General features: G+C 40.1%; 1 protein-coding gene across 2 annotated transcripts in view; it reads left to right on the top strand.

Annotated features, from left to right (window-relative positions):
- CLSTN2 (calsyntenin 2) overlaps positions 1 to 21,077 on the top strand; it is a 322,525-nt gene that overhangs the window by 294,903 nt on the left and 6,545 nt on the right. For both annotated transcript variants that reach the window (XM_053985975.1, XM_053985976.1), the window contains exons 10-14: positions 12,838 to 13,004; positions 16,410 to 16,558; positions 17,795 to 18,018; positions 19,663 to 19,833; positions 20,414 to 20,559. In XM_053985975.1, coding sequence (XP_053841950.1) covers positions 12,838 to 13,004; positions 16,410 to 16,558; positions 17,795 to 18,018; positions 19,663 to 19,833; positions 20,414 to 20,559 — 857 coding nt within the window. The remainder of the gene's footprint in view (positions 1 to 12,837; positions 13,005 to 16,409; positions 16,559 to 17,794; positions 18,019 to 19,662; positions 19,834 to 20,413; positions 20,560 to 21,077) is intronic.

The following is a 21,077-nucleotide window of genomic DNA, read 5'->3' as shown; positions in this document are numbered from 1 at the left end:
TGTAAATCCAGAGTTGTTAATGAATCAAGTCCAAGGATAAAATGGACAGGACATTAACATTGGCTTTGCATTTTTGTCACCTGAAGAAATACTGGGTACAGTTTGTCTATTCAGTGTGAAAGATTGTCTTCTTTATCTTTTGTCTTCACTTCTTTTAATTGTTTCTTTTGTTCTCCAGCCTTAAGCAAACTATCTAGGTATTAAAGAACTCCAGCTATATCTTTTCAGTCCCTGCCTTAGATTTCTTTTACAACTCATGGCCCAGTCCTGGGCCCTTCACATTGGATGTATCTCACCAGCAATTCCAGTAATTTACTTGATTCACCCTGTTGTACACCAGTGGTAAAAGTGTGAGTAAAATAAATCCAAAAGTCCAAACCCCTGAGCCATATGGACATTTGCTTAAATATTACCTTTCTCTGTTTTCTACCCTTTATAATCCAATTCTCATTCTTTTTACCTGATCCTTAACACCAATTTCTTTCTCTGTTCTCTGTCTTATACCTGAAGTACTTCTTTTTCTCTGCTTGTCTGTTTTTGTAAAGTTGTCTCCATTACCCTTCCATGTTGATTTTCTATTTACACTGTCTTTTTTCCACTTAAAGTATGAATTGAAGGAAACTATAATTAGGAAAAAAATGCTTTAACATAGATTGTGCCTCTTCCCCACTCTTTCATGTAGTCTCACTTTCTCCATTATCACCTTGTTTACCAATTTAATCTCTGCTTATTTGCAAAATTTGGACATCTTATGCGTGGCAGGGCTGTTCAGTGGAAATAGTACTCGAAGCGAATTCAGCTGTTAGATTATGAGTGGGGTAAAGATCTAATCTTTACTTTGATGACAACATGCAGAATGAAGCTGCACTAACTCTAAAAACAAAATTTTGTAAGTTGACAATATTGATAATTATTGGAGGGGTGATAAACGGGTCAGCATTGCACTAATCCCATATACTTGGAAAAGTATAGACTGTTTCTTGTCTAGCTGGTGTTTGCTTGTGTTCATTTTTTTGTTATGCAATATTGGTGCAGTACTTTTAGATCAAAGTTCCAGAGTTAGGAAATGTAAATGTCATTTATAAATTTAGTTCTTTCCAGACATGAGCAAATGCCATAGAGGCTGTGAATAATCATGGAGTACTGCCTTCTGAAAAATCACCCTTTCTCTGTAGTTGTGCTAAAAAAATATTCATTTTAATCCCTTACTTCATATTTATACAAGGTTCTTCTGCATAGGTCAACATAAATGTTTTTGTGCATTATTTGTATTACATCTGCCCCTTATCTTCTTTCATCCACACTCAGTGCTTTTGTTACTTTCTAAAAGCAATCTTTAGTGTTTTGGGGTTTTTTTCCTAGAAGTCTTGGTATTGCTGGGAATCCACTCCCTTCAGCCCTCACCTGGATCTCACGTTAATAATGCTGCAAGTGCCACGTCCGGGGGGCCTGTGGAGCAGTTTGGGCATCTGTGGAACAAGCCCTGCCCAAGCAAAAGCTGTGCCAGCTTTGCCACAGGCCTGCATCCGTGGGGTTCATCTGCCCCCAAGGCAGCTGAGAACAACAACAATAATCTTGCTCCCTTTGCACCTCTGTCTCCTTGTCTCAAATTGGGAAGAGAAGGAATTAGGCTCACATAGGCTCCCAATACATTCAGGCCACAGACTATATTTCATATTTAAGCTGTTAAAAAAATAAAAAGTGGCAATTGTTTTCAAACATTTTTATTTTTGCCTGGGATAATTTGATGGCTTAATTAATAACCATTCAGGTAAAGATTCTTCTTCCTTTTTGGTGAAACACCTGATTTAAACTACTGAAATCATACCTATAGCTGCCATTAGTATTCACTGCAATATTATGTTATTGCTCTTTTCATAGTGAGAGAATTTGAGCTCCTCAAAAGTAGAAACAAATTTTCCACCTCATGAAAATGCTAAAATTTAGTAATACAGTGTGCTGAAGATTCTGATAAACTATCACGTGTCAGGCAAAAAGATAAACTTCTAATGGTTGTGTGAAACAAGATTTCAAGGTACTGCTTTTGACAAAGCTTATCATTTGGTACATTTGTTTTGATCACCTCAAACTATTTTAAATGAATGGTGTGGAAAGTCACCTTGTTAATAAGATTAAGCACTGTATTTCAGTCTATGAAACAGTAATTAATTAACATAGAAAACCAATCTATTCTAGTCAAAGCAATAATTTTCAAAGTTTGTATATTTCAAGAAAAGGGGGCTCTATCAAATAACTATTTTAACTATAAATACTTTCTGTGAAACTGTTACTAAGTCTACTTAAGCTAATACATTTCAGCCAGTAACAATAGTCTAAACCTCTACATTTTCACATTATAAAGCTGCTTTACAACATTCTGTGGTTTATTTCAGTAAAATATATGGTGATTTTGGTGTCATAAGCCATTTAGGAGTCTCCTTGTAAAGAGGATATGAAGAATTTCCAGCTCTGGTTTGCTAAGACTACTTCCTTTCTTTTCATCAAAGCACTGGCAGAAAGGAACACTGCTCTTACCTCTTCCTTCAGAAAGGGCAAGACCTTCTTTCCTGTCTTTACTAAACCACTTTACAGTTCTGAGTACACAGCATCCGTTTGTCAAAGTCAAATTATTTGAAAAACAATCTCAGACAAGTAAATGAATCAGAAGAAATAACATTCCTTTTTTCTTTGCACACTGACTCTGATTTGCTGACAGCCAAAAGTCATCGTGGCTGTGGGGCAGCTGAAGGACTGGCAGGGAGCAAGAGGAATGCATTTAGAGGACAGTGAAAAATCAAGACCAAAAATTGCAATTTGCTCTGTTAGCACTAATAGGAAAATCTGCTACTGCAATGAGGGATTTACCCTCTTGTAGATGAAAATGTTTAGCTGTGGTCTGGAAACTGGGAATTGTTCTGCTGCTTCTTTAGGAGCCTGAGTGTCCTCTGGGATACAAGTGACTCCTTGAGCCCTGATCTTTCCATCACTTACACCTGTCCTCATCCTGGGGCTCTGCAGCAAGCACCATGCCTGCACCTCCTCCTTGTCTTTCTCAGAGTTACAGCCTGAAGGAATCTTGGACATGGAAAATTCTTTTCTTTAAGATTAGTATTGCCTATTATTAATATTTCAATGCCTGAGTAACTGTTTTCTGACTTTCATAGCCTTGTTTATAGCATTCATTATGAAAAGTTAGGTTGTTTTTTATTTCTACCTTCAGCTGCTCAAGTGAAATATAAGAGCAGTTTAACATCAGTGCTGTTCTCCTGACCATAACATGAAAACAAACTGAATGTGCAATTCCTCAGGCTTATGTGACAAATTCAAACTTTAGCCTATGGTGTGCTCACATGGTTTGTCTGTGGCATAAGCAAATCTCTCCTACATCTTTACCCTTTCCCTGGAAATGTAAAAATCTTGCCTAATTTGTTTGTTCCTGATTTTGTGCAAAATTTCTTTAAATAATGTGAGTTGAGTGCTAGGACTCTCCAAAAAGTAGGGAAAATTAGTCTTCCTGAAGGGTAGATTCTTGGAGACAAGCAGGGAGTGAAGATGGTTTAAAGAGCAGAAAGCCAGCCTTTAAAAGTGATGGAAAAGACCCTTCCTAGGGTCTGTCAGGCACTGGATCAAGTTTACTGCAGCCCAGGAAATGGCCCAATTACTTAAAACCAAGCCTGGGGAATGGTTCCCAGTTCTAATGACTCTGCACATGAGGAAAGCTGCATGATTTGTTCTGGCATAATCAATATGAACTTGATGTACTAAAAATTAGGCATACTGTATGTTATTGTGGTAAAATTTTCCTTTTTTAATCTAAAACCCTTGATTCTTTCTTCAGGGATCTTACTAAAAGGAAGATCTAAGCAGAGCTACCTCATTGATTTAGGGTCCTTCACAATGGTTAGCCTCGAGTGAATTCTTTTTTGTGCAGTTGATGTTAAGTACTGCTACACTTGAGTGGGGGTGGCTTATTAGAGGGTAGGAGTTTAAGCATTATCTTTAAGCTGAAGTGTTGGTTTGGCTACATGTCACCCAGGAGCAATGACAGGTAGCACCTAAACACAGCAAAGTGCCAACCTTCATGCATGGCAACTCCCAACTTACTCCTTAGCTGGGATTTCAGTGACATGAGGCCTGGGAAAAGGTAAGGCTGACCACAGAGCTAAGCAAACTGGGCTCCTAGTGAGGGCAGGAACAAACACCTGGTGCAGCTGTTCCTGGAATTAGCCCTTTCTGTACCCTCGTGAAGTTTGACAGCTTTCTCTGCGGGTACACTAGGTTAATTATATAACTTAATCTTAACATCTTTAAAATTTTGTTCACAACACTGGTCTCACTGATGATTGTCAAGGATGTGATTTTGATGTAGGTCAGGTTATTTAAGGCCAAAGTGCAGCTATTTCTTTAATGGTGAAAGAAATTTTCAGGCAGAATTACTCTCTCAGAGCATCTGAAGGACAAAATTGACTTGCTTGCACATCTGCCTCCTAGAGAGAGGACAGGAGGGAAGTAGCCCTGTGTCTGAACCCCTTCTTCCCTGAATGGGTATTAAAGCAGACATGGTCCATTGGGATAGAACTCCCCAAGCTTCTCATTACTACTTTTTTTCTTCTTTAGCATAAAAATACTTGAAGATTTGCCCTTTTGCCTTAAGAGTCTCAAGATCTTTTCAAATAATAAAAAGGTGCAGTGAGGTGGGAGAGTCACCCATACTCTGTGAGGATGAAGTGCAGTAGATGATTTTTCCATGGGTCACATAAAAAAATCTGCATCACAGCAAGAACAGAATCAGAATTCCTGATTTTCTGTTCTTATTCCCCCTTTTAGGTTTTAACATCCTGTTTCATTCTCCTGAGCAATGTAAACGAATTGTTAGCTTATCCTGGGGCACACTTTACAAGAGCTCACCCCATGAAGTTCTCCTCTGAGTTCATTATTTCTGATTCAGTTTATCTGAGGACATAGCAAATGGACCCTTTTACAGAGTGAGCAACTTCTTCCATTAAACCAAGATTTATAGGTTCCCACTCTGATCCCTTTATTGCTATACATTCCAGGCAAAAGCAGACAGAGGAAGGAAGCAAGTTATGTGATTTGGTAGTCTGATAATTTTTTGGCAGAAGATAGACTTCCTCATGGTATCTCTGAAAAGATAAGGTCTTGAGTTCATACAAGGCATTTTGGGAGGCTAGGAGTTTGTGTATGGCTCTTAAAGATCTGTCAGGAAAGTAGTGACATAAGTGAATGACTTGTCACAAGGTTATGCTGTAGCTTACCATGGCTGTAATTCACTGTTTCTATCAGTGCCACCCCTTCAGCAGTGCTGGAGCTTCACAGTGCAATACTGCTGGACACTGCATAGAGTGGATATTTAGGAGAAGCCTGTCAACAGCTACTTTATTATCATAGATAGAGCAGAAGGCTATTGTAGGTCCTGTTTTCTAAGGAATTGCTGTTTTCTATTGTATTTTTCTTTTGTATTCTATTGTCATTTCCCTCTTTCCTGTGCTGGAAAGATCAGGTTTTCTATAAAGCCTTTCTGTAGAATAACCTTATTATCCTCACATGCCAGCCCTCAGCTGACACAGAAATCATCCAGTGCAGTCAGAGAACTGACTAATGATTCAAGGCAAGAAGCACATAAGAATTAAAAGTTGGAGAGGGGTCAGAAAAAGGAGAGCCAGTGTGGGCAGTGTAGCAGCAGCCTGTATCACTCAACCTTGGACTTCCTCCAGAAATTAAGGTATTCAACAGATAAAGATTCCCTACTGTGCATCCAACACCACTGGATCAGGCTAAGGGAGCTAACATAGCTTGCAGGAACCTGACACCTCAGAGGAGTGGTACAAGCATACCTTAATGCAAGAGCACCAGGGCAGATAGCATAGTGAGATGATATCTGTGTCCCAATGCCTCCATGGGTACAGCAGTGCTCTTGCTGCATTGTCCTTCTCATCCAGAGAAAGATGGGGCAGATTTCAGTGCACTTCTCAGACCTTTGCTAAGTTTCAGCTGTAATAGAAATACAAACACATGTGGAAGGTTTAGTTTAGGAGGGTGTTTTCCTGGAGAGCTGAATTTGCATTCAAATCTGTTACTCTAGATATATGCCCCATTTGACTAAATTTCTGCAGGGAGAACTACTTACCAGTACAAAAATAGTTTTTGGAGAATAGGGATATAGGTTTTTTGAGCAACATTTATCTATTGGCTTAATTGTGAAAAATTGTATAGTGTTTTTATTATCCTGAGAAAAATCATCTTCAATAGTATAAGTTATACCCACTTTGGGTTTAAGGATGCATTGCACAGAGATCAGTTGGCATTTGGACATGTAGGAGCAGGGAGCCCTTAGTGTTCTCTGAACTTGTCCTACTTCAGATAAAGCTTTAAAGCCTAAAGCTGTTTGAGTGAGGTTGTTGGGTTATGATATCCACCCAGAGCAGGGGCAGACTTAACATGGGACATGTTTGATGACCAATTTATGATTAATTTTTATCTGAGTGATATAGAAAACCCCACTAAAACTTTTCTGTGCTGAGGCACTCTGGGAATAAAAAATGTCATGTCACTAATTGAGGCTACTCCTGAAATCTGTGTTAAGTTTCATCCTGTTTTACAGCCAATCTACTTGTCAGGGAATTAAACCCAGCTCCCTAAACTGCCATAATAAAAAGATGGGATAAATTTGGAGGCTTGGACCTGAGGACTTCAGAGCCAGAATGTCTTGTGCCTGCTCCCAGATTCATTCAATCTTTATGCTGGAACCCTAAATACTCAATTGCTCTTTAATTATCTGGCTCAGTATAACCAGAGTCTAGAATATCTTTAAAAAATTGCATCTCAGTTGGAAATTCTCTTGATTTCACCATTTCCCATGAGAACATCATTGTGATTTGACTGCCTTGATAATTACTTGCTCATTATTAGGATAGGGCAAAAAGCCTGCAAAATCTGTAAGCTCAATAAAGTCACTTGTTTTGACATGCATGATTGTTCTTTGGAGATTGGTAAGAAAGGCAAACAGCACTTTACATCTGTGTAGTCAAACCAACAACTGCAAAATTCAATGCTAATCAAATTCTGTCACACTTTATATGAACTCAACGCAAAATGAAAAATAAACGTGTCATGGAAACAGGCTCTGCTTCTTTAATGAATGCATTTTAACCTCATGAAGTCCAAACCCTGGGACTCTTCAGTTCCCCCTGGACTCCCCAGTGCTATATCTAACAGATATAATGTTATATCTAGCAGATATCTGATATCTGTGGCTGCAGCGAGAGGTGATTGCCAGGTAACAGTTCTTAACCCCTCTAAATTGTTGTTCATCTGGCAGTCTTCAGCTGTTTATAAAAAAATATTTGTTTTCCTCCATGTGTACAAGGAGTCATCCCCACTGAACTGCCCCCAAGACAGACAGACATCTGCAACATACTCAGCTAAAATTAAGTAGGTTCCTCTTCTGCATTTGATCTGGTGTGTTTGAAATTTCAGGCAGCGGCTGTAACTGTGCCTGTGCCTATTTATGTCTGTGCTAAGAACTGATATTGTAAAGTCTGGCTTTCATTGGCAGCGTGATCACTCCCCACTCAGGGGTCTGTGGGGTCTCCTGCATGTGCTGCTGGGTGAGTCTGTCCCTGGCTGTGCCCTCTGCTGGGCTTGCTGTGAGCTCAGCCCTAGCAGTGAATGGCACAGGAGGGACCCAACGCTCACAAGGGCTCAGAGGCTTTTAGGCTTCTGGTGGGAGGGGAACACCCCTGGCCCCAGTGTAGGAGATGCCTCTAGGCTGCACCTAATATCATGGGACACTACCCGTCAGCATACCCTGATAGCTCTAGTTATCTAGATATTTCCAGCAGCAAAAGAGATCAGAACCAGCACAGAAGAATCTCAGTCCAGAAAACAGTTGTTATTTTAGCAAGTGAAAGGTATGATGCATGCTACTTTGACAATGACTAAGGAGTGAACAGTATTATAGTGAATAATTACGATGTCACAGTTCCTCTGGATACCTCCACAGTCTGTTGACACCATCTTCCCTTTACAAGAGTTGAATTAATGCCAAAAGCCACCATCCATCCTCCTGTATCTGCCAGACTTCAGGAGTGTTGGTGTGTGCTGGGTCAGGTGTTAAAAGCAATGCACAATTTTATCAGCAAGATCTGAACAACCCTGTGTTCCCTCACAACTGTGATGGCAACCACAACATTTACATTTAAGGAAGAGAAAAAAATCAGTAGCTTCAAACATTTTTAATGGAAGGAATTGTAGTAAGAATAGTTGATGACTAAACCATAGTGTAATTTCAGACTTTTTTGTCTTACAGACATTAACTTAATTCCCTGACAGCAGGGAAGGTTCTGTTTTCCTCTCTTGGCCCTATCATTCATCAGCCTTAACTACTTAACCATCCCCCAAGAATTAGCATCCAAAGCATATTAATCCATAGCAATCAATAAACATAGTGCTGAGTGAAACACAATATACAACATGGTTTTTGCATTCTCTCAGAACTTACCAACATCTTCTTGGAGATGAGCTGCATCTGAGCAGTGTTTCACTTGTAGGAAAGGGCAAAAAGATCCTGATAGCAAAGAAGTCTCATGAACCTATCTGAGGCAATCCAAATTAACTGGTTATCCTGAGCTCTGAAGAGAAACTGGAGTTGCTGTGTTAAAGAGCTATTACAAATTTGCATATACTTGACCATCGTCACTGGAGCTCCACTTCCTTGTTTGTGTAATCTATTTAGGTCTTCATTATCCCAAAAAGGTTGTTGTTTAGTGTTGTTGCTTAGTGTTGTTTGGTGCCAGAACCAAGAGCTCAAAGTGCCTTAAAGCAGTAAGGGCTCTTAGGAGCAGCTCATGTCTTTTCTCAGTTGTTTCTTAGCAGGTGGTAACGTCAGTGCTGAGTCAAGTCCAGGCAGTGGAACTGAGCATCCTCCTGCCCAATGAAGCCACTGACTCTGAGCTGCCTGTCAGCTGCATGGGGAGCATGAAATGAATCCTGCTCAGGGTCAAAGGATCCCTATTTGAAAAATCAGTATTTAGAAGAATTTGGATAATATTCTGTAAAATGTTACTATCAGCATTAGGTAGTTATCCATTGTGCTTAAACATGCAATGGAATTATCATGTTCATTCTGAATTAAATATATTTATACTCATTTAGTCTTGGGAGCTCAGAATTTTAGAGTGACTAGGATTTGGAGATTGGCCATCCTGGGCTAAATTTCCACCCACTGCGAAGCTGAAGTCAAATACTCAAAGAATATCAGATTGCAGAAGCAGAAGGAAACAGCTTTCACACACCAATACAGTTGACCCAAATATGAATGAAACATTTTTTCAAAGCTAGAGAGCAGGATTTGTAGGAAACTGGCTTTAGGTGATTCCTTTAATTTTAGTGAGAGTTTTGGGTTTTGCTTCCCAGTTTTATCGCATTTGATTTTGTCCATTTGCAATCTAATAATTACTGGCGATGGGAACATCAGCAGCTAACATATCCCACTGAGCTGAGAAGATCCTGAAATGCTGAGACAGAAGAATATCAAATGACAGCATGCTGCATTTACAAGCAACTGTAAGAAGAGTCAGATATAATGACTTCTGTTCACCTTCAAGTTCAGAATTGGCAGGTATATAATTTTGTCTTTAACACTGGTAAAAGTTGCTTATGGAAGGCTTATTTAGCAATCTGGTATAAGACAGTGTTCTCCTTTTAAGTGTTTTTGTTTTGTCATGTGATTAAAAACTGGTGTTCTCAGTGCCCTGGATGAAGAGGCACATCCTCTTTTACACATACAGTGACAAGAACACTACAGTAGGGTTAGTACTTCACCAAGATAAGTTCCAGGAAGAGCAACAGGGATGTTCATAGTCTGCAGTGTTAGGTAGAAGATGTAAAGAGAAGTCCATGTTTGGCCTGGCAAAGGAAAATGATACAGATGTATTTTGACTGCTCACGTTTCCAGTTGGGAATAAACGTCCACCTCAAGGGTCAGTGGTCGATGGAGGGGATTGCTTGGGGAGCCTCTGTCTACCGAAGAGTTTAGAAATCTCAGGCAATATTCTCAAGAATAGATTAGGTACAGCTGTATTTATCTTGGGGCTGGGGACAGAGTGCCTCATCCCTCCATGTCCCTGCAGAGTCTGCTCTTAGTTGTTCACATGCATTGTCTCAGCCTGGATCACCCTGTCATTGCCATGGCCATGGTTCTGCAGTTTTTCTCTACTCACAAAGTATGACACTGGCTACTCCCAGCTGTTTTTCACTCACAGTTTCTTTAAATACTTGGAGATTTTTGTTTAAATAACAGTTGAATGCCTCTCCCAAGCAAAGATTACATCACCTCCTTCACAGGCCAGTCTTGATCTCTGCACCTGCACAAACACCTCCTTATTCCTGTGAAGAGGGTGTGTAAGCCTTGTTCTTTAAATGCTCAATGTTTTTGTAGTGCCTGTATTTTCAAAGTCTTTTAAAACCTTATTCCTGGAAACACTCATATTGCCTTCCGTGCTTTTATGTTGGTGGCTGGACAGATGACTTTAAACAAGAATTATACATCTCCAAGATAGTAAGTAATACCTCCTTATTCACCACCATTTCTTAAGTGTGGCTTGGGCACATGTAAGTGTGGCTTGAATACCCTGCGTATTTAATGATTTATAGGCAAATACTGCACCACTGCTAACGAGCTAGCAATGTAATTGTAAGTGCTGTGTCAAGAATACGAGAGAAGAACTAGTCCAAAGTGGAAGAACAACCAGTATCTGTTCATGGATGCTTTGGTTCATTCTGCTTGTTTCTGTCAGGCAAAGACACAGCACTGAGTTCTTTGTTCTGGCTTCTTGTCTGATCTTTTATATACATTTTAATGAGTGTATTTCACATTTAAATACATTCACAGATCTGAGCTTACTTCTTACTTTGCATCTCCTCAGAATTATTAAGACCTACTGGCAGACTTTCTACATTTCAAAGCTCCAGGATTAGCGTTGGTATTTTAGCCTTTGAACTTGCTGTCTTCACAATTCTGTAGTGATACAAGAATGTGAGGCTTCAAACAAAATGTGATTCCTTCTTCTTCTGTAAGCTCTTAAATTATTTTGTCTCCTTTTAATGAGATGTTTACTTTTTTATTTTTAATTCAGCATACCTTTATCTGTCCAGTTACATTACTGCTGTATGTGTACTTTTAAAGACAATGTAAGCAGATAAATATAACAGTATTTTGGCTGAAAAGCCAATGTCCCCATAATGCACTATTGATTTACCAAATAATTACCAAATAATTGTCTTGGTAAGTATCAGAAAGGCTAAACTTTAGCTGTTGTATACATGAAAGTTTCTAGGAAATCTCAAATCTCAAAAAAACCTCAAAATTCTGCCCTGAGGAAATTTCCTCTGTAATGGACAAATGAATGAGAGTGGACAAGAATATCTCCCCTTGGGAACCTTCCTTTGGGGTAAGAAAAAGAGGGGCAGTTTATGCTATAATGTTAAAAAACCGAAACAAAACAAAACCACAAAACAAACAAACAAACAAAACCTCAAACAAACAAACAAAAACTCTTCCTACTTCTCTGCAGAAACAGTCTGCTTGGACACCCCTTCCTTGCCAGTACACGAGTGTGTATTTTCTTCACTACATAAAATAGCTCGAGTCTTCTTCATAATGCTCATCCTGCAGAGACTGGAAGTGAGGGTTTTCAGGCTTTTAGGTAACAACAGCAGCCTAAAGAAAATCCACCACTTCATCCCTATCAAGCTCCAATCCACACACAAGTTAAAGTTCAAGTTTGAGCTATCTTGCCTGCCAAAAACAAGTTGTTTGACACTAAAGCTACAAACACTGTAGAGATGAGTTATCTACCAATTACAACACCTTATCAACAGCTTATCAACTGCTAATCCAATTAGTCTGCCTGGCTCGCTGCTGTGTGGCTTCCTTGGTCCTCCCAGGCTCGAAGTAGGCAGTAATTCACATCCACTGTGAGAGATAACACTGCAGGAAAGACAAGCTCTAAAAATTCTCCTAAAGGAGGATGAGTAAATCACTAAGTGTCCCAAGAGTAATTGAGATGCCATGATCTCTAGAGCAGGCAGTCTGTAATCACGTTTTATTGACAGCTCCTAAAGATCACTCTTCCTTTGGAGCTGCCTAGAGTGAAACCAAACCGAGCTGTCTGCAGGGCCTGGTGCAACACAGAGTGACAGGACCAGATCTGACACCAAATGATGCACCTTGGGTCAGGGATGGCACTCCCAGCCTCTCAGAGAGGGGCTGTGCACAGGTCCCTGCTCACTGCTGGAATTCCCAGCATGTCCTCAAACACAGCCCAGGGAGTGTGGCAGTTTGTATACACAGAGCCACCACTCTCAGCTCATCTGGTACTGTGTTCTTGGGAGGACAAAGGTAGGGGAGTTGATCTTGTCATGGAACACTTGCAAATACTGTTTTTTTATTAATAAATATTGGACTTTAACATTTATTAAATTAGTGTTTGAGTACTTGTGTAAGGTCATTTTTAAAAATCACCTGCTTCCTTGTATACATGTGCAAAGCCATGCTTCATCTCTGGGCTCGCCATCTCAGCTTTATAAACACCTGAATACAATCCTGGAAAATCAAGAATCTTAAAGACAGCCTGCTACCAGACACCAACCAACAACCCACAAAGACATTGCACTGCACCACAATAAAGGAGTTCTCAAATACACTTGACTGAGCTGGATAGAGATTCTTTAAACATGTTAAAACACTAAGTGATTTATTACATATGCAGTTTGTGAGTTGGTACCAATAACAATTTTGCATCCTCTTTTTTGCAGGAGGTGAAGTCACCAAGCCCAGGTTTGCTCAGTATTTCCATGGCAGCCTGGCCAGTCTGACAATACGGCCAGGGAAAATTGAGAGTCAGAAAGTGATTTCCTGTTTGCAGGCCTGCAAGGAAGGTCTCGATATTAATTCTCTTGAGAGTCTTGGCCAAGGAATAAAGGTGAGGGATGAACTGACATCATCTTTGATAAAAATTTAGATCTGATTTATGAAATGGAGAGCCCAAGGTATAGTACACACAGTGCAAATGTACTCTCAGAAGCAATGTAATTTCCCATAAAATCATGCAAAGGAAAAACAGAACAGTAAAAGAGCTGTGACACTGCAAAGAAAAATGTTTCCATTATTGCAGAGCTAGATGATCAGAAAGTAAGGCGCTGCTGATATTTCAGAGTCTGTATGAATTACCAGGTTGTGTTTTCATGCTTATTTTGTTACCTTTACAGAAATAGACATGATTCCAAAGATTTATTGAATTTTGATCTCAAGTAGCTTTAAAGCAGTGGAATACATAAGTCATAATGCAATAGCATTCTAAAAATCAGTGTGTTCAAAGAGGAAAACTTTATGGTACCTGAAAATTGAACACAAAAAGCCCTAAAGTCAAGAAATTAAATTTTTAGATTTGAATATAAGTCATTATCCATCTTCATTATGCATATGACTACTGGTAATGTGGAGCTTTTTCTAAGAATGGAGAACAACAGACAGGGAAATCCTGTTTCAGTTGACCTAGTGTCTAGATGGTTTTGCATTCATTTGGATAATTCTGGAATTCTGTTCTTTGGATACATATGTAGGATCTTGGCTATTCTAATGCTCAGATAAGCTGCATTGTCAGTTTTCCTTTACTGACACCATTATTTGGTGACAGTGTAAATGAATTTGTGAAGCTGTTTCCTGGCACACAAATACCGCTTCCAAATGAGCTGAGCTTCTGTTCCAGCCCAGGAAGTTCCTTTGGGTGCAGACAATGTGTCCTGGGAAACTGAACAGGGGTGTTTTGTTATGGCATTTTCAGAAGGGAGGAGGATGGTGCTGTAACATTTCATCTGGAACATGCAGAGTGCCATGGACAGCATTTTATTAGCCAAACACTCTGTTGTACAGATTGACCTGAAATGTGCCCAAATGCCTATCTGGGTGATGATAGGCTGCAGTGGTGTAGTACAACTGGCACATTTTGTGAAAACAAGTGTAAAAATGAAAACTGAAAGTGCAAAGGTAAGGAGGAATTTTGCTAGCACTTTTACATATGAGGAAAGACCCCAAAGAATTATTTTATCATCCTACCAAGGACATCATTAAGATTTTCACATTGCTGCTTCTCACAGCAACAGGACACAGGGGTCAGTTAAAGCTGTTTTACAAGGCAGTGCATACAAGGAGGAGGTAGGGATTTCTGGAACCCACGAGTGTATGCCTAATAGTAAGTTCTTTGCTGGGATTGTCAATTAATTAAAGCACTGTACACTTTGTCCATGGTGCTTTAAAGTATAGTAATTCCTCCCCTCTTGTTGTCCTTTGAAACCTGACAATATTTGAGTCACCCCTGTTTCATGGGCTTGGGAAAATCCCTTTTCTACCACCCACTGCTGCTCCAGCATCTGTGACTGGCTTCCTCACTGTACTGGGAGTGCAGAGGAAAAAAGGAAGACAAGGGATCATTTTCTGCCTTTTCATGCTGTTGCAAACCTTCAAAACATCTTCATTTTCTGAAATACAGATGAGGCACAGTGGTGTTTTTTAAGTTACTGATGTTGCTTTTACTGCCTCAGCAAGACAACAGTGAGAGCAATAGCAGGAGGCAAAAATGAATGGAGCAACCAGAGAGAGATTGTGGAAAGGTTTCTTTGGGGGGCTGACAGAAGGGAGCTCAGGTGAAAGCAGAACAGTTGCCTGACCTTGAAGAGAAAATGAGATTGAAAGGTGCTCTGTGGTGTCAAAAACAAGCACACCTGATCCCAGACAGGCATGTGTGACAGCTGCACAGACGATGGGTTCTGTGGGGCTGTTTATGTGGTGCTCTGCAGATTCAGTGTTGGCAGACTGATACTGGAAGGTGTTTTGGGCACTTTGGACCGTGGAGATTCACTCTTTAACTACCTAAGAAAGAGCAGTGTAGCAGCAGTTTCTGACACCATAGTGTTGGGCTGGTTTTAGGCTGCAACCTAATTTTCGATATCTGTAACAGCTCTCTGAGACAACTGTCTAAACTGTTGCTATTTTTAGCTTTTTTTTAATGAGAAAGACAAAAATGGCTCAGACTGGGCCTTTCTCCAGTACCTTTGGCAGTGTTCCAGCTGTTCTGGTGGCTGAGCTATTAACTGGCTAGATAGAGTCTGCTTTTGCTAATATTATTCTCTACTGTTGCTAGCTTAAAGAGAGGAAAAAGAAGTATATGCAGGCTAGGATTCATGTTAGTCCTCCTCTTTGTTAAAAAATACCCTTCAGTGTGTTATGACCTTCCTGCACAAGCTTTAAACCTAGTCCTCCATGTTCTGTTTGACAAAGGACGCTGTGCTTCCTCCTGTTTTTCGCAATCTATTTGATGTGTTTTGCTTTTTAACCTTTCTGGCTGTAAGGAAGTGTAGGCAGCCACTGTCTGTATTTTAACAGAACATCTTCACATAATCAATGCCCAGCTTTGGGGTAAGCCTATCCAGGAGAGAAAGGTGCATTTTTGTTCTGTGCTGGCAACAGTAGGGTACAATGTCAAGTGGGTGACGCTGCTTTCCTCGGCAATGCAGATGGTTTACTGAACCAATTAACAGATAAAACATGGAATTAGGATTAATTATGATGAAGGGAAAAATCAGTCATTGGTTATGTCACAACAGTGACAAGGTTTTTGGTCAGCAAGACTGATCTGTGTTCAGTGCAATGGAGTAGAGAAGGCTTGGGGCTACAAGAGCAGGCAGTGACTTTGCAGGGTTTGCTGGCCCAAGTCAGCAGCTCCATCTTAAATCATGACACCCTTATTGATCATCAGACAGGATGGAGAGTCCCCTTTAGTATGTCTGACATTAATGAAGATGTAAGAGGCAAATGTTGTAACTGTTTTGTTCATTCATGTTGAAATATATCTCAGAAAGGTAGCCCAGGATAAAACCACAACAGAAAGCAGCCAAAATATGCTTCTGCATGCTAGGCTGGCTCAAAAGGCAATGCTTTTATACAGGGAATGTGTTTAACCTAAAAAGATTACCTTGAAATAATAATCATGGTGGTAAGTTAAGGTTTTGAACCTCTACGGAGTTCAAAAATAAATAGCATTGCAAATTGCTGCAGAAATTGTATCAGCAAGGTTGATAAGGCTGGGAAAAGAACAGCAAATCTGGATTAATTTACTGCAAAATTAATTAAAACAGTAGTCATTTAGGTGACTGATACAAGTACATGTTATAGAGAACAACATGTGGATTCAGCCAATGATAGCTACTGAGGTTTTTTTCTTAAATCATTAAATTTTTAACTTACATCCATGCAACATTCCTTAAAAATATATATTATTTTGTACTCTGTACCTGGTCCCTTAAATACTAATTATTTGTACTTCTCCTAGTATCACTTCAATCCTTCCCAGTCAGTCCTTGTCATGGAAGGAGATGACGTTGAGAATATAAATCAAGCCCTCCAAAAGGTCTCATACATCAACTCCAGACAGTTTCCGACTGCAGGCGTACGACGTCTCAAAGTCTCATCTAAAGTCCAGTAAGTTGTACTTCAGCTGAATTGAACAGATTAGGAACACTTTTAATGAATTACTTTTCTCTTTAGCCATGTAAAAAGAATAATTTTGACTAAATTAAATTGATAAATCATACTGCTTTGTTATTGAACCTTAAAGGATTAATTTAATTTACTTTTATGCCAATTTACATGGTGGATTACTCTTGATATTACCTTCTTAAGAAGCCTTTCTTGTTAGTGTAATGTACTTGCATTCTCTGTATCATTTGAGGCATACAGTCTGGACTGAACAGTGCATTTACTGCAATCTTATTTACTTTTAATTTTAAACATTTATGGTTCCTTCTGAGATATCCAGAGCCATGACTTTTTAATGCAGGCCTGTTCCATCAAACAGAGGACACACCTGCAAGAGCAGTATCTGTAGGTGTGCTTGAAACAGCCCGTGTGTGTCTGTCCCCTGATGTCTGTGCTGTCCCTGGAGCACTGGTGGAGGCTGGACAGGGTCTGTGTGCATCCCTCTGGGCACAGCACAGTGACAGCAGCTGCACAGTGATGTTCAGAGCTTCCCACTGCCTTTCCTGGGCTGCCCTGGGCTCTGCTCTGTCCAGAGCAGGGGAAGCAGGGCTTTAGAAGGAAAACAAACCCAGCTCCCGAGGCAGTCCCACTGGAACTAGCCCAGCTTGCTCATTCCCAGCTCCTGTGCCAGCATGAAATGAGACAGAGCTTGTCAGGAGATTCACTTCACACTGCTGATTCAGGTGAAAATGGAAGTACAGGCACCTTTTGTCCGCTGCAAATATTGGAGGGTCCCAAAGAGAGTTGATAATGGGACCAATTTAAATGGAAAATTAGGTCCTTTTAATCACACATGACAGGGTAACCGCGTTGTATTCATTAGCTACCGCTTTCTGAATTTAATGTTACATTTGCTGAAGTTAGTTGTTATCTAGTTAACTTTTTTTAACCATTATTGCTCTGTTAAATGTCAATTAAACATTAAAATATTATTCTGATAGTGACCTTAGGAAAGAGTTTGTCCCTCAGAATGAGTATCTGTGAAGTGGGAAGGGAGGAGAGGGCCAGAGCTGGCCTGTGTGCACAGTGGTACTGGAATATGTCCTTGTGTGCCTCAGTGGCCTGAGAATGAATTGGACTGATCTGAGAGCCATGGGCTGGGCTTGGGGCATTGCCAGTGCCACGCTCCACTGATGTACAATGTGTTGCATGCAGTTAATGACTGATGTATCTTTTCAGATGTTTTGGTGAAGATACCTGCATTAGTATCCCAGATATAGATGCCTATGTAATGGTATTTCAGGCCAATGAGCCCAAGATTACCATAACTGGGATGGACCACTTTGCTAGACCAGCTGCACAGTTTGAAAGTGAAAGAGGTGTTATTTTGTTACCTGACATCAGGATTGTCAGCACAGTCACTAAAATGGAGCATTCAGTGGACTTAAGAGAACATGACAGAGGTTTGTGTCTTTCTTTTAATATTATTAATAATTTTGTAACATCTCCTCATATCTTTTAAAGGATGGTGCAAACAAGTAATTTAAAGGAAGTCACTTCACCCAGATTAATTAGGCCACAGTAATACTGTACTGAATAAATTCAATTCAACACCTTGAAAAATGTGTTAAGTGGTGGCAGATCAGAAAGTGCTTCAAAAAAAGCAGATTTTCCATGTAGTATCCATTTAGTATACTTCTAGAATAATTCCTTTCTACTCTTCCTTTCATATTCTGTTACGTAGGGTATTTTCATTAGAATGCCTCTACTGGTAACAGAATTTTGTTAATTGTGCTTATAAGGTGAAAAGCAGTAATTGAACAAAAGTGGAAGTTTTAGTCTGCTCTTATGTTCCCAGCTCTGATACTAGCTTGTGAGTGATACTTGAGAAAGTAATCTCATGCCTCAGTTTCCCACCTATAAAATGTATGTATAATCCTTTTAAAATATTTATTTTTAATGATGACTGTTTATTCTAATGCTAAGCAATGTGTGTATTATTATTCAACACTGTGTGAATGTTCAAAAGGATAAATCAAGTTTAAAATCATTGTCTATAAAAGAATCTTCCTTTTGAATGCTTGTGTGCCAGGCAGATGAAATGTCTAGTAATTTGAGCAATCATTCTAAACACTGTTTGTTGGACTAGAATAAGCAGCAACTAGATGTATGTCTCTGGAGAAGAGAAAATGGGTAATGGTATGCAAGTTTACAGGCGTGGATTACTTGAAGCCTACAAATTTGACTTGGGCTGCATTTTTGGATATGTTACAGCTGTACTTAGAGCTTAGGTACCCAAATTCACTGCACCAGGAGTTGGCAATCTAGGGCGTAAGGCTTTCCTGGCTGTGCCCTCCTTCCCAATACACCCTCTATCATCCAAATTGCCAAATGGGCAGGAAGTTCCAGACTTGCAGTGTCTATGCCCTCAGGGAGCTGCTTAAGCAGTTTTGCCACACACTCTGTGCTAAGTTGATCAGAGAATTTAAATATCAATTTGATATGCTACTCTTTTTCCAGTAACAGAATTCTTTTTTTACTTGTACATGTTGAAGGACGGTCAGTTTATAACTTAATTTCTTTAAGTCACACAGCACAGGATCTTGCTCTTTATAATAATGCCCTGCTGTTGGATAGATGGCCAGGTCTTTGTAATGTAAATTGTTTATGGGGCATAGAGTAGCTGAGAGAATCATCCAAGCATAGATATGTTGGATGTGTATTTTTCCAGTTTGGTTTTCCTTGGGAAAGCTGGTATCAATACAGCGTTGAAACCCAGAATTTTTTACATGAATTTATTTCCAAGATCAAATTTCAGTTTTCTACTTCCAGTAATGTTCTTGGGTGTCTTGTATTACAGAGCAATATATTTTTTATTTATCTCACTGGGTGTTTGTAGACCTTCATCATCACAGCACCTGTGCAGACTGGACACTTCTCTTGATTTGCTTCAAGTGTGCTGGATTTAATATCAGAAAAAACAGTTCAGCCATCTTGGCAAAAATTGAAAGCCCTGATGCAAAGCACATAAAATGACTGAGCTGTTCTGTGATCATTTATCTTCATTTCCATCTCTTTTTTTCATGCCCTATGCTATGGATTCACAGCCAATAAACAAGTGGTAGTAGAGGAAATGCTCCACAACTTGGATTTCTGTGATGTTTTGGTCATTGGTGCAGAACTAGACCCTGAACAAGAGTGTTTAGAACTAGATCATGGAGAGCTTCAAGGAAAACATCTAGATGCCACAAATTCCACTGCAGGATATTCAATCTATGGTAAGTTCAGGAAATTTGTTTTCCCTCATTTTGTCACATCAATTATATATTGGAATGAAAGCTCAAATATGTAAGAAATTGGACAGAAATCTGTGATTTTCTAGCCATGAAAATATCCCAAGGGTGACTGTATCTTAAAAAACACAGTTGCTTCTTGATCTCTGGATGTTCTGTGTTTGCCCTTTGGATTCTCAGCATCCCTCCTGCTACTCTCCAAGTAAGGAAAATGGCAATCCTGCTTTCTTTAAATGTGGGGTTCTTGCAGACCATCACAGTGGAACGTGGGAGTGAGGGGGCTCCTCAGTGTTCCGGTACAATGCTGGGACATTGGCCATCTTTTTCCCATCACTAAGTAAATTATTCTGAACCATTGTTGTATTTTCCCTTCTCCGTTAGGGACCTACATTCAGTTCCGAAAACTATCCTCACATAATCGAATGTCAGGGAACACTTGATGCCCTGTCATTTCCAGACCATTCTACCGAGCTCTGTGTGCTCTGTGAGCAGTTGATTTGTTTTGTATTGCCAGAGCAGTGTTCCCTTGCCTGTCCCAGAGCTGTCCTGCCCTCCCACCCCACAGGTGTGGACAGCATGTTCAGCTACGAGCAGGTGCTGCGGCAGCTCCGCTACCGCAACTGGGGCACCTCGGCCACCTCGGACAGGAAGTTCAGGGTCAAGTGCTCCGAGCTCAATGGGCGCTACACCAGCAATGAATTCAACCTGGAGGTGAGCAATGAGTTCAGCTTGGAGGTGAGCAAGGACTTCAGCCTGGAGGTGAGCAGTGAGTTCAGCCTGGAGGTGAGCAATGAGTTCAGCTTGGAGGTGAGCAGTGAGTTCAGCCTGGAGGTGAGCAATGAGTTCAGCTTGGAGGTGAGCAATGAGTTCAGCCTGGAGGTGAGCAATGAGTTCAGCCTGGAGGTGAGCAATGAGTTCAGCCTGGAGGTGAGCAGTTAGTTCAGCCTGGAGGCTGAGTCATGTTTTCCAACCTAGCACCAAGGCCTAGATTCCAGGTTACAACTCCAGGAAATTGCAGGACCTACTTAGCAATATGGTCAAAATTAGTAAGTGTTTATAAAGACAATTAACAACTTAATAATTGTTAATAAAATTAACAGTTATTTCATAATGTTTAGGTAACACCTAAAAGCTGATTTATATAGAGAGAAGAAAAAGTCATTACTTATCCAAACAGGTAAATCAAAAGAGTCCTGTTCTGTGCCACTTCAGAGTCAACAGCCAGAAAT

Source organism: Vidua macroura, chromosome 10 (genome assembly GCF_024509145.1).
Source record: "Vidua macroura isolate BioBank_ID:100142 chromosome 10, ASM2450914v1, whole genome shotgun sequence".
Classification (NCBI taxonomy): Eukaryota; Metazoa; Chordata; class Aves; order Passeriformes; family Viduidae; genus Vidua; species Vidua macroura.
This window is presented reverse-complemented; position numbering and strand designations above follow the sequence as displayed.